The 13,383-nt window shown below is 56.8% G+C and overlaps 2 protein-coding genes across 5 annotated transcripts; both read right to left on the bottom strand.

Annotated features, from left to right (window-relative positions):
* Window positions 1–703: 703 nt before the first annotated feature.
* Window positions 704–6,070, bottom strand: MAFG (MAF bZIP transcription factor G). 2 transcript variants are annotated; one of them, XM_064396013.1, is made up of 3 exons: window positions 5,943–6,070; window positions 2,326–2,387; window positions 704–2,242 (listed from the first exon to the last, which is right to left on the bottom strand). In XM_064396013.1, exons 2-3 carry the CDS (start codon window positions 2,359–2,361, stop codon window positions 1,790–1,792), a joined length of 489 nt encoding a protein of 162 aa, XP_064252083.1. In that variant the 5' UTR covers window positions 2,362–2,387; window positions 5,943–6,070; the 3' UTR covers window positions 704–1,789. The 2 variants fall into 2 exon arrangements, with proteins under 2 accessions (XP_064252083.1, XP_064252085.1); XM_064396015.1 differs by lacking the exon at window positions 5,943–6,070 and adding an exon at window positions 5,520–5,567.
* Window positions 6,071–8,012: 1,942 nt separating this feature from the next.
* Window positions 8,013–11,127, bottom strand: PYCR1 (pyrroline-5-carboxylate reductase 1). 3 transcript variants are annotated; one of them, XM_064395634.1, is made up of 7 exons: window positions 10,923–11,092; window positions 10,757–10,827; window positions 10,482–10,661; window positions 9,702–9,919; window positions 9,149–9,293; window positions 8,619–8,782; window positions 8,013–8,520 (listed from the first exon to the last, which is right to left on the bottom strand). In XM_064395634.1, exons 1-7 carry the CDS (start codon window positions 10,987–10,989, stop codon window positions 8,370–8,372), a joined length of 996 nt encoding a protein of 331 aa, XP_064251704.1. In that variant the 5' UTR covers window positions 10,990–11,092; the 3' UTR covers window positions 8,013–8,369. The 3 variants fall into 3 exon arrangements, 2 of the variants coding, with proteins under 2 accessions (XP_064251704.1, XP_064251705.1); XM_064395635.1 differs by having other exon boundaries at window positions 9,149–9,241; window positions 9,698–9,919; window positions 10,923–11,079; XR_010349683.1 differs by lacking the exon at window positions 8,013–8,520 and adding an exon at window positions 8,872–9,013 and having other exon boundaries at window positions 8,668–8,800; window positions 9,149–9,241; window positions 9,698–9,919; window positions 10,923–11,127.
* Between the last annotated feature and the right edge of the window lie 2,256 nt (window positions 11,128–13,383).

Here is a 13,383-nt window from a genome sequence, read left to right as displayed (position 1 = left end):
TTTGTGGAAATGGAGCCTGGCCACAAACAGCTTCTCAGCTGCATCACAGCTGTGAGTCTGAGCACTCTCCTAAAAGCCCTGGCAGAAGCCACCCAGGAAGGACAGTGATCCTGCCACAGCTCACTGGCCAGCAATGTGTAGACACCAGGGACTAGCCTGTCCCACACTGCCCCTCTTGTTCAGGTGAACCATGAGCACAACACAAGTTCTGACCACAGGATCTAATTCCAGAGCTAAATCTCATCAGTCTTCTCCTAAGTCTGGACAAGTCTCCCTCACGTTCCTTCTCTGACAGGTTTGCTGCAGGAAGAAGAGTGCAGCGATTTTCCTTTCCAGATTTCCAAGCTAAGTTGGTGCTGGCTGCTGAGCAGGAGCTGCCTGTGCTGCCCTGCATGCCTCGGGGCAGGCGCCGCTACCTCGCTGCACCAGCCAGCCATGCTTGTCTTCAAACACAGCAGCACCTTCGCCTGTGCACCAGAACCCTTCTGGAGAATTCAGAGAGATTCCAGCTCAATCTCTCAGTCGGGTTTAGGGAAAACGACAACAGTGTGAAATGACAGCACATGGCAAAGGCACCGGCACACCACAGCGCCACACGAGAGCCTGGAGAGCAGAGCGCCCAGCACAAGGGGACACGACAGAAACTAGCAAGGTCAAGAATAAGTCACTTTTGGTACAATTGCAAAAAGATATCAAACAGGACTTGCCTCTTTTTTTGTCTTTTTCTAAGTTTTATAAATAAAGTCTGATAACTCTTTATAAAAACTAACCTCAGAGCCACAAACAGTTTGCGGGAGGTTCATGAGAAACTTTAAAATTATTTATTTATTAACTTTTAACTAGCAAAGTCTCTGAGAATATTTCCCCACTCATATGGTCAAATATTCTCGCCTTCTCAGGTAAAAAAGCTGACTATAAATACGCTCTCTCTTCTGTCCAATTTGAAACTTAGATAATTTAATAATTCTTAAAATGATGTTTCTCTCTTTAAATAAAGGGCTATTTAACCACATAAACTGGTTGTGTAAACCATCACACTAGAGACACTCGATACCCTCAAAACACGGGAACAACTAGTGATTTTGGTCTTGTTCAGTGCAACGCATTAGGCACAAAACCGGCCTGCAGTCAACGCGGTACCGCTGCTCCCTTCTTCCCTCGCGGCGCTGGGCCCCGCGGGGCTCAGGGCACGGGCAGGACACGGCAGCGCCGTCCTCCCAGCACTGCCACTCTACACAGCTAACGGCATGGACGTCTGAGGGAAACCCACGGTTAGGGCACAGAGGCACACCTAGAAAGGAATAAAACCTATGACACAGAACACCCCAAGTGTAACTACAGGTACCAAAGGAGACGAAAGCAGCAGGTTCAGGCGCTGAGATGCACCACCTGGAAGAGTCATGAAATAAAGCCTTTGGAAGTGACCAAAAATTAGGGTTCCCAGCCCCCAGGAAGAAAGCTTTCCTTGGGCCACTCCTCCACCCTTCTCTCAGCCACGCTGCACAGATTTTCTTTGGGTAGTAAACCAAAATCTCACAGTCTGTCCCCAGGGCACCCGAGGGCTACAGACTGCTGGGTGGGAAGCTCTGTCTGCACAGGACAAGGGATGCATCACCACTGCTCATACCAATCTGGACACAACAAAATAAACTGGAGCGATCAGCAGGCCAGTCCTGGGCCAAGTCAAAGGAACCCGGACCCATGTGGGGAGGGCTTGTGCTTTGGGGATTCCAGGCTGGTTTTGTGCCTAACTGCCCTGCACAGACAAGCTCAGGCAACGCTCGCTTCACTAAGACCGGGCGTCCGTTTTGGATTTCACTATTGTGATGACACTAGTAGTAGCAACCTTGCCAGGGACGAGGGGCCCCATACTGGAAGCGAGAGGCCCCCGCGCAGGGGTCACGGGGCTCCGGGCCACGGTTCTGGCGAAGTTCTGGAGAGCCTCGTATTTGGAGCGGAGAGCATCAAGTTCCATTTTCATGCTGGCGTTCTCCGAGGCCAGCTTCTCCACTTCTTGCTGCAGCTCTGCCTTCTGCTTCTCCAGTTCCTCCTTCTGGGTAACGCGCTTCACTCTGCAGCTGGCCGCGTAGCCCCGGTTCTTCAGCGTGCGCCGACGCTGCTTCAGCTGGATGATCTCCTCCTTCGACAGGCCCCGCAGATGCTGGTTCAGCTCTCGCACAGACATGGTCACCAGCTCCTCATCTGTCAGGCTGGTCCCATTCTCGCCTGGCTCCCTCTTCACCTGGGGGAGAAGGCAGCACGCACTTGTGAAACCCGAGGTGGATGCCCACACCCCGCACCCCTCTCCTCCGCCCGCCGTGTTACCTTCAAGGCCTTGTTTCCTTTGTTGGGGGTCGTCATAACACGACAGCCTTGTCAGCTGGGTTCTGGAAGGGAAGAAAGGTCAAATTAGCACCTGGGACACAGCAGAGCCCACGGCATTCCTCTGGCAGGGTCCAGCAGCAATGCCCCGTGGTGCTCCACATCCTGGCCCCTGCCATGGAAGACAACCACAAGCAGCCAGCTGAGCTGGACTCACAATGAGCAGCAGAAACTGCTGCCCTTCCACACCTGGGCTCCCACGGATACTTAGTGGCAATGCTGGTTTTTGTTTACAGTGGAAATTAAAGGACTAGGAGGAGTCAGAACACATGGAAGCCACATTTTTAAAAATAGCCTTGTAAGCAGCAGGCAGGGTCCAGAGCGTGGCTGCTCCAGGCCAGTCATGCTGACTCAGCAGGCTGGCACGCTGCACCACTCGCTGCCAGCCTCGTCCTTGTCACTCCCAAGCAGGGCAGGTTCCCAAACACGCCCTTCCAACAGGTGCCCAAGCACAGCCCAGGAGCTCCCTGGTCCTACCAGACTCCAGATGCTGCCAAGATGGTTCAATAAGACATAATCCTGAGCAAGGGGTACAGGGAAAGCCTTGGACACACTGGAATTCCATCACAAATTTGGGCTGATGTCTCAGCAGCCTTCAGCTCTATCAGTCATGCAAAACTGACCCCAGTTGTAGGTCTTTTCTATGAGAAAGCACCTGTCAATCCCTGGCATGCCAGGGACCAGAAACACCTTCTTCCTCCTTATCTTAAGAGCCAAGGTGTGCTCACAAGCAAACAAAGATTAAAGGTGCTGAAAAACAGAGCAGAGCAGACTCCTTCCCTGCCATGGAAGACAAGACTTCAGAAATGGTAAGAGCAATTCCCAGGCCTGTTTTACAGAGATTTATACCCAGGCTCCTTTCCCCACATACCTCCTCCCCTCAGGCTTTTCAGTTCAGACTGCTACTTCACTGCCCAAGGAATTGACCCACTACTGACAGACATGGCTGTTCCTCAAACAGCCCAAAGTGCACTCCTCTCTCAGCCCTGGCCAGGATTCCTGTGCAGCCTACAGGTGCCTCTGCCCCTTTCATCTCGCAGGTGTCAAACAACAATTTAGTCTGCCCCTGCCTTACCCCCAGCAGGACTGATGTCCAGTTACAGACCAGAACCAAATGCACACATCAGTAAATGTGACTTAGTGCTCTTTCAGCAGCCGTGGCACAGGCTCCCTCCAGTGCATCTGTGACCTACGGGAGGTGAACAGGACTAGCAGTCCCCAGAACACCATCAGAGATATTCCTGAAGCCTGCAGCCTGCCAGGAGCCAGGCTATTTATATATACCTAGAGGACAATGCTCCTTCCAACAAGATGTCTGCTACGCTCAGCCACACTGGCATAGCCACGGTCATTTGCTGCCCAAGGAAGGCAGCTGCAGTGAGACAGGACAGGCAGCATACAAGCAACTGCTGCACAAAATCAATTCTTCCCTCCTTCCCAGACTGCTGTTTATTCCTTCTGTTCCTACCTGGTAAACAACATGTCTGCTGGGAGAAGGGGAGAGGAAAGGGAATAGCTGGAGAGACCAACATGCCTGCCCCTGCAGCACTTCTGTGCCCCTCCTCTTGCAAGTGGAAGGAGTCAAGGGCAGGTATGGTCAGTGGGACCACAGGAATTTGCTTGCCCTGTGGCATTAAGGAATTTACAGCTGCCTGGCAAGCACACAGGCTGTCTTCATTACAGCAGAGCCAAAATGAAACAAACAGGGCACATGCATGCTGCTTCAGGCAGGGCCCTGGGAAGAGTGCTCCTCAGCAGGCTGGGGAACGGCTGGCACTGGCAGAGCTGGACACAGCAGAGGCAGCTACTCATTCCTGCCTCTGCACACTCTAACACAATACCCTTTCAGGCAGGAGCCTTTCACAACAGCCAGCAGAGCTGCAACAGGATTGTCCCCAAAAACCGGGTGATCCCACCTCTCCAAGGTGCTGCAACACGTAAGGCAGTCAGCAGAATGAAAGAGCAACCCCAAGAGTTTGCAGGGTCCTGTTTCAACCTGGGCTCACCAAAAGGACACCCAGAGAACGGGCGACATAGCAGAGACCAAACTTCGCCTTACTCCCCAGACTGCTGATGGTTCAGCTTTTGATAGCTTCCTGAAGAAAGATCACACTGAAAAGTGCCAAACACTATGGCTGCAATGAAGAAACTGCAGCCTCGACACATTTCCCCAGAGCTCAAAAGGCCTGAACTCAGCACAAGCACAGCCAATTCTCCCCTCAGCTCAGCGGCAGCACACGGGAACTGACAGCACCACGCACGATCCAACACGGACCCCTCTCCACGCTCCTGGTGCAGAACCTGTCACCAGCCCCGTGTAAACACGGTGACATCGCCTGCTCCAGGGGCAGAGCGAGGGCTGTGCTCCCCCATGGGCTCCGGCAGGCACAGGACCGTGGTCTGTCAGCAGGGACAGGGCACACTGCACAGAAACACTCTCTCCCAGCATGGATTTCATACTCTGCTTATTTGCTTGCTGGCAAATTGGCTCACACAGTCTCATCCAATGACTCCCCAAATTACCTGTGTAGCCAAGACAGTGCCTTCTGTGTTTCCCACCCTGGGGGTCCCCTGGTGAGGTCACCCAACCCTGAGCACTTCCACAGCGATTTTTTCCTCAAGGAATCTGCCCACCCAGCTGCTTTTAGCTCTGCTCACACTGCTAAAGCTAAGGGCCAGCTCTGAGAGGCTCCCTCCCACCCCTGGCAGTGCCCTCCTCCGATCACACAGCTCACATATCCCGGACGGCCGGAGACGTGCCCGGCTCGGAACAGCGTGACCGAGCCGTGCACAGCACGGAGCCCCTGGAGCCGCTCAGACACCGCAGCCCCGCGGGAGCCCGCTCCACTCAGGGACACCGCAGCGCCCAGCACGGAGCAGCCCCGGCGGAGCAGCACCGCCACCGGCACGGCTGCAGCTACCGAGGAGCCGGAGCATCAGGTACCGACTGCGGGCAGCGGGGCTGTCCTGCCCGCCCCTGCGCTGGGACCCGGGCGAGCCGCCCCGCTGGCTCCTCACGCTCCCGGCCCTCCCGTCCTCGGGAGAAGAACGACAGACCACGGCGAACACCGCGGCGGGGCGGCCGCCCGGCGGGAGGGGGGAGCCGAGGCCCCGCCGGGGCCAGCTCGCAGCCGTACCGGCGGAGCGGCGGGGCTGAGGGGTCAGGCTCGGCCTGAGGGCAGCCGGTCTGCAACGTGATCGGGGCATTCGGCAGCGCGGGAGGGAGGGGCCGGCTGCGCCCGCGATGCCTGCGGGCGGGGCCGGGCGGCGGGCGCGGCGGGCAGGCCCCGGGCCAGCGCCCCGCGCACCTGTTGCGCGGCCGCCGGCGGGGCCCGGGCGCGCCGGGCGGGGCGGGGCGGGGCCGGGCGGGCGCGACCCCAAAGCCCCGCCGTGAGTCACCGATGGCGCTCCCGGCAGGCACCTGCCGACCCCGCGGCGGCCCCGGCCACCATCCCGGGGCCCGCCGTGCCCGCCCCGCCCCGGCCCGCCCCCGGGGACCGGCCCGCCCCGCCCCGGCCGGTGCCAGGGCCGCGCCCGCCCTCGCTGCCGGTGGCGCTCACCTCCTGCCGGGGCCGCCGGGCCGGGCCGGGCCGGGCGGGGCGGGGAGGCCGCGCTGGGAGGGACCGGGACTCACAAGCGCCGCCGCCGCCGCCGCCGCTCACGGACTCGTCACGTGATATTTGGGTCACGTGGCTCCATTCATGAAGCGCCCGGCGCAACCGCCCCGGGCCTTAAGGGGGCCGCGCTCCGGGGAGCGGGGCAGCGCCCGGCCCGGCCCGGCCCGCTCGGCTCCGCGCGTCCCGGGGCCAGCGCTGCCGCTCCACCCAAGTACTGGGCCGGCCGCGGATCAGCTCCCGCCATCTCCGGAGCAGCCGCCAGCCTCCTGCCGGTGTGCCCGTTGCACATCGCGCGTTCCAGAGCGCGCAGTCCCTCCGCCCGCGCCGGCGGGGCCCTTGGCTCCGGCGGCTCCGCGCGGGCTCCGGCCGCGGTCCCTCGGAGCCGCCAGCCCTGCCCGCGGCGGCGGGGCCGGGGCCGCTGCTCTGCTCTGGCCCGCGGCTTTCCCGCGTCCCGCCGGGCTCGCTCCGGGTGCGCTCCCAGCCGTTCCGCCGGACCGCAGGCGCACGGCGCTCACCGGCGCCTGCTGTTTGCTGCCGCGCCACAGGCACGGCAGGGAGGACGGGATGAGCGTGCCGAGGGGCTCGGGGCAAGCGGACGGTGCAGCGGTCGGACAGGAGGGGTTAGGGGGAATTCGTGCCCGCGGGAGCAGCGGGGGCTCGGCGGGCCCGGATCCTGCAGCAGCCCCGCTGCTCTCTGCTCCGAGCACACGGGATGTGACCGCAGGCCGTGCAGGGCTCTTGTAGCCCCTGACGGGCTGTGTTTCCATCTGCTGTGGTGGCCGGCTCACTTACAGGTCTGTAACCACCTAGAAAGTTCATCTACAGCTCTGTCTCTCTGGAAGTACTCAGGGGCCTCCCCTGTCTCCCTGCAGAGGCGCTCAAGCTCAGGCATTCATTCTGCATCCCACTTTTTCAGCCACCTGGAAACTCTTTCCACAACACTTCCTCGCATTTTGCATCAGGCAGCATTTCATCCGACTTCCAGCTGTCTGCACAGGTATTACAGATCCTGGGAGGAACACGACACCCAAGGACTCCTGACCTAGTGGTCACTACCAGCAGCAAAGGATACCCCCAGTCAAAACAGTTGGGATTAGCCACAGCTCTCATCAGAGACGCAGTTTTTATGTAAAGAGGGAAGAGGAGTGACCATCTGTCACACCTATAGGGTCATACCTTGTTGGCAGCCAAAAGCCTAATACTAAAAACACTTTACCATCACCAGCACCTCAGAGACAGCAGGAAATGTAAAAACTCACTACGCCTCCACCTGCCAAACCACACAAGCAAGGCCGGCAGTAAAGGAGGGGGAGTGAGGTCACGGTCCCCCAAACCAGACTGAGCAGAGAGGAGGGGAGCATGGTCTGATGTTCACACCACATGTCTCTTTGAGGGGTGGGAGATTGGGCAGAGGCACTTGGTCCATTCCAAGAGGCGATTCTGGGCCCAGCCCCTGGTGCACCATGCAGCACAGTGTTTGTGTGGCAGCATCTGCTCCAGCTAGTGACAGCAGTGACAGGACATAAGCTCTGACAGCACGTGCAAGATGGGGCCAGAGAGGATGAAACCTCTGAAACATCTTTGTAAAATTCTATTATAAAAAACTTCTGCATGGGACACCCAAACACTGTTTGAGTACTCAAAGTACCCAAGGCTTCTGGACAAATGATTTCCTTGACAAAGCTCTGATGAAAGTATTACCCCTGCCCAAGAAAACACCAGTGCCAGGGACAGCTCACCAGCCCCACTACAGGTTAAAAACCCTCTGCTACAGCTGCTGCAAGCCACAAGCCTGGTACAGGGGACACCAACATGCTGAGTGAGCATTTTTCCTTGGACAAAAGAGAAATAACACAGAGAACACTAACAGTTGTGGCTTAGGAATGGCATTCCCTGTATTATCATTCCCACTGAAATATTCAAAACCACATGCTGCTCACTCACTGCTCTCTTGTCCCTCTCCCTCTGTGGTGGGCTGGAGAGGAGAACTGGAGGCACAAAAGGTAGAGATCATGGTTTGCTACAAGAACAATTTACTAGAAGCAGTAATGAGATAAGAAAACCAATAATAACAGCAACACAAGGAGAGTGTAGAAGAGGTGAAGGATTCACACACGATTGCTTACCACGCCTAACATGATGCTACTCCCACTGATCGCTCCATGCGCCCAGCCAGAGGGACCCCTTCTCCCCACCCCTCTTCAGCCCCTCTCCCCTGCTGCAAACCCTGCCCTCCCCTTTGCCCACGTGTATGATGTATAAAATAACCAGGGTCCTGGCCATGCCATTCCTGGCTACTGCAAAGATTAACCCTGTCCTGGCTGCAACCAGGACACTGACATTCAGCACTGCCACAGTACAGCAGCCTGGTCAGTTCTTCTTGCTCTTGCTGGTGAACAGACTGACTTTGCTAGCAGATGCCACAGACAGAGAAGGAGACTCCAGCTTCACCTTGTCCAGCAGCGTTTTCTTTATGGCTGCCGGGGAAATCTCCTCTTGGTCTGCCAAATGCTGCAGCTCCCTACCATGGGGTAGTGGGAGAGGAAGACAGAAAAAATAAGATGGGGAGTGGGGGGCAGGGGGCAAGTCTTGCAAGCTCTTTAGTTCCGAGTTACCCACCTTGTCCGGATACAGGAAGCCTCCACAGCATTGATGAGGAGCGAGCGAAAGCCACCACTCTCCAGGAAGTGCAGGGCATGGATCGTGGCTCCCCCGGGCGAGCAGACGTTGTCCTTCAGCTGACCCGGATGCTGCTCAGATTCTAACAGCATTTTGGCAGCACCCTGTAGCAAGGAAAACACCTGCCAGAGCCACTTCACACACTCCTGTTCTCCACTGCACAGAGCAGCACCGGCACTCACAATGGGCACACCTGGGCTCCTGCAGGCTGCCAAAACACTTTTCAGAGCTGATGAAGCCTGCAAAGGAGCAGAGTTTCCCAGGCCCCAGCTCCCACACCACCACCAGCACCAGCAGATTGCTGCGGACACTTCCTACAGCCCCTCACCAGGAACCTGTGTGCATTCAAACCAAACACATTCTTTAAAGCAGGTTCTGCCATAGCACCAAGACCATCTCAAAGCGTGATGTGTGGATTGCTCTGCAAAGAGCAGGCAGACTCAGATGTGTTATGCAGAGGCAACACTGACCAGCAAAGCCTGTGCTCCCAGCCGAACTGCCAGCCTGCGGGGAAGGCCCATCTTCACTCCTCCATCCGCGAGAGCGTCCAGGGCAGTGAACGCCTGAGACCAGACAGGAAAAGGTGACTGAAAGACTGCTCCAGGACTGGTAAGTCTTAGGGAAGAGAGAATCCAGAGCTTCAGGACTGTTCTGTGACTCTCATCACTCACAGACTGGACAAAAGCCTATCCCCTTCCCTTCATGGATGCCGTGCCAGGTGTCCCTCCCACTAGTGCCAGCTCAGGAGTGGGGGAATGGGAGAAATTCAGCTTCTGATCATGCAAACTACAGGCCCAAGTTTTGCAACATGGACAACTGCACACTGGCTATGGACTTCAGACTCATCTGACTCTTAAAAAATTTCTCCTGTTGTCCCAAACTGGACACCTGTGATACATGTCCCATTGCAAATGTGGGTGGTGGGGAAAAAAAAAAGTCAAGCTGAAGTTGCACAGACTATGGCAGGCAAAGCCAAGTGCTCTCCCTAAGATGGCACTAGCTGAGTAAACAGCACATACATACGCAGGGCCACTGCCACTGAGCCCCGTTACAGCATCGATGAGGTCCTCCTCCACCTCGGTGCAGAAGCCCACGCTGGCCATCAGCTGTTCCAAAAGCTTCCCATCTTCCACATCCGCATGGGTTCCAGTGGCATAGACTGTAGCACCTTCCCGGACTATCACAGGGGTGTTGGTCATGCACCTGATCACTTTTGGTGTGGGGCAGAAGGTAGAGAGTTTCTTAGGGCAGAAAATCATTGAAGATAGAAAGTAAGAAAGAAAGAAAGAAGGGAGAAAAATGAGCTTTAGTGCATATTTTTCATCAATGGGCTGTCCAGGAAAGGACCCCCCCCCAGGGGCAAGAACAACACAAGCAGAAGGAAAAGAGACACCTGTGTATCTCAAATGTCCTGCATTGAGCCACAGCAGCCCTTCCCTGAATGTGAAGCCTTAGTCAGTACCAGCAAAGCAGGAGCTGGGCAAAGCCAGGTTGGAATCAGTATCCCAAAGGCCTCAGTCCCACATCAACCCCCAGATCTCCAAAACAGCTCCTGCAGACACTTGGCATAAAATCTGCAGAAATTCAGGGGAGATGACCCACTGCTGTTAAAACAAACATGACTGGACAGCACTTCATGTGAGAGAAGAGCTGGATAAAACCTCTAACGGCATTTGCCGATGAAGAGAGACAAAGGTGACCAAAAGCAGGTTGGTTGCTGCCGTGTGGCCTTAGTCCTGAGCAGCATGAGCAGCGCAAGTCCGTGGCATGGGCTCCTGGGCGTCAGAGGAGGGCCCGTCTCACCTTCTCGATGGAGCTGATGGTGACGCCGGCCGCGCAGGACACCACGATGTGCCGGGGCTCGATGTCGGGGCCCACCTCCTCCAGGATGAAGGGGATGATGGGCGGCTTCACGGCCAGGAAGAGGACATCGCTGCTCTTCACCGTGTCCTTGTTGCTCACGGTGAAGTTCACTCCCATTTTCTGCACCGGTTCGGGGAGAAACGGGACCGCTCAGCCCCGGGATGGCCCGAGAGGGGAGCGCCGCCAGCCGGTCCCCGCTACCCGGCCGCACTCACCCGCAGCCCGCTGACGGTGGGCAGATCAGTGTCCGGGGAGCTCGCCGTGATCTTGTGCGCAGCCAGGACCCCTGCGAACGACGCCGCGCGTCAGCCCGAGGGACCGCACCCCCCGCCCCGTGCCCACCCGCCCCCATGGAGCCAGGGCGAGCCGCCCCGCGCCCACCTGCCGCGGTGAAGCCGCGGGCCAGGGCGAAGGCGAGCTGCCCCGCACCGATGAACCCCACGCTCATCCCCGCGCCGCCGCACCGGCCCCGCCGCCGCACACGTGGCCGCGCGCGCACGGAGGCGAGGCCGCGCGGCGGGACGGGGGCGCGCAGCCAATCGGCGGGTAGCGGGGCGGGGCAGCGCCGGCGCTCCGCCACTCAGCGGGCGGGGGCGGGGCCAGCGGCGCGGCGCTCGCCAGCGATTGGGGCAACCGGCGCCCGGTGTTGCATCATTCACCGCCCGCGGGGCCGCCCCGCGCCGCCAGGCGGCGCCCTGCTCCCGCCGGGCCGGGCCCGGCCCCGCTCCCCCGGGCCCCGCTCCCCCGGGCCCCGCCCCCCCGGGCCGAGCCCCGCTCCCCCGGGCCCCGCCCCCCCGGGCCGAGCCCCGCTCCCCCGGGCCCCGCTCCCCCGGGCCCCGCCCCCCCGGGCCGAGCCCCGCTCCCCCGGGCCCCGCTCCCCCGGGCCCCGCCCCCCCGGGCCGAGCCCCGCTCCCCCGAGCCCCGCGGGCCGGGCCTGCGTGAAGTGTTCCTGTAAAACGCAGGCAGCAGGCAGTGATTTCTTTTCCCTAAATATCATCTTAGCTCACTGTTTTCTGGTTTTATTTTTTTTTCTTGCTTCTTTATTGATAGAAATAAGCTCACTGTTTTCCCTCTTGATAAATGTTCTTAAATGCCGATCTTTCATGGATACTGAACCCTGGCCTTCCAAAAAAGAAGAGAAAAACCCAAACCAAACCCATTAACAATTCTGATTTTAGTCTATCCATGCTGGAATCCTCTGGGTGCTGTCTAGATTGGCTGCAGCCACAAGTCCATAATTAATGAACACACATAAATCCTAACAGCAGTTCACCAAAAGAGGTTGGGAATGGTTGGCGACTGGGGCAGCCTGGTTCATGCGGAGCTCCTTGATCATCATCTGTTAATTAAGGGGGGAGATGCACTCTGGAAATGAAGGGGGTTCGGAGAACTGAATCATGGCAGAGCTGGTTGGTAAATCCTGATGAGTAGATATCAGATGTTCTCTGTTCTGGATTGGGCAATCTCATAGTTTCCAATGGTTGGGGAATGTTTTAACCACTGAAGCATGAGGTTTTGATTTTTTTTTTTCATTATATTTTTTTTTCTGCTAAAAAAGAGGATTGTTGTCCACACAATCTTTTTTTGCCATTTTGACCATGTTCACATTTTTTGCTCAGTCTTTGGCTGGCAGATGAGAAAGCTAAATCTGAACACACTGTTCTTGGCAATGACTTGTGTTTCCACTCCTCTAGTCAGTGGGATCATGATTTCCACGTTAAATTCTCTTTCCCCTTATTGTGAGGACACTCCATTTTGCCCTCATTCTTTCCCAAGTGCCAGTTTCTCTCTGGCCCTTTGACCCTGGCTGGGTGTAAGTTGCATCAACCCATGGCATTGTCAGATTTTACCATATTTCTGGTCTTGCTCCTTCTTGGTGCAAAATCTTCCCCGTGGGAAGCCAGCAGTGCCAGGCTCAGCCCCATGCTGTCAGCCAAGGAGCTTTCCAGCAGCTGCTGCTGCCTGAGGACTGGAAGTGCCATCCCCGGGATGAGCACCCCCTGCCTGGGCTCTTGCCTCTGCTGACCCCCAGAGCCCCCCCAGAGCCTGCAGGATGGGGCTCTCCTCAAGCATGGTTCCTGAGCTCCCTGGGTTGGATTTTATAACAAAAGCTGTGGTCCTTCACAGGCACCTGTTTGGTTTTTAGGGATCTGTAATAACAACAACAACAACAAAAAAAACAAAACCAAAAACCCAAAACCAAGCAAACAAAAAAGTAATTTTCAAGTGTTACACAGCTTAATTTGTCCATATTGATGGGTTGAACAGGAATACATCACAAGTGCTCAAAGGACCCTTTGTATACAGTGGCTCTTGTAAATTGACTCCTCTAACACAAGTGGATTTCCTTTCCCAAGTTAGCATTTTGTTCTTGTACAACCCATAATTTGTTTGGGTGGCAAGAAATAAAGCTCCTGGTTTATATCTATAGCAGATAGCCTTGGGTCTTGCCCTGCCAGCCTCCTCTTGGACCACATCTTCCAGATTTCCTGTCCTTCACTGGGGCTCACAGAAGAGAAAACCCCCTTGGCAGGCTGTTCCTCTGTGCTGGATCCTGATTCTTGTCCCATTTCCTGGCTGATGCTTCTCACTGCTAAGGGCTGGTCCTTGCTCAGAATTATTCAACATCATCTGTCCCAACAAGTTTTCCCTTTGGTTTTCAAACCCCACACAAAGCACTGATGAAAAGTAACTTTGCTTCCTTATTCCTGAGTCATTCTGCTGCAAAGAATCTCCTCAGAGGTCTTGCTGTGTTGTGTCTGTTCTTTTTCAGGTCTGTGTTCAAGCTTTGTACCCCAGAATAAAGTGAGCTCTGCCTTCATGCAGAAGGGGCCGTGTCTGC

The sequence above is a fragment of the Passer domesticus genome, chromosome 20 (genome assembly GCF_036417665.1).
Source record: "Passer domesticus isolate bPasDom1 chromosome 20, bPasDom1.hap1, whole genome shotgun sequence".
Classification (NCBI taxonomy): domain Eukaryota; kingdom Metazoa; phylum Chordata; class Aves; order Passeriformes; family Passeridae; genus Passer; species Passer domesticus.
The sequence above is the reverse complement of the archived record's forward strand: the minus strand, read 5'-3'. Positions and strand labels throughout refer to the sequence as shown.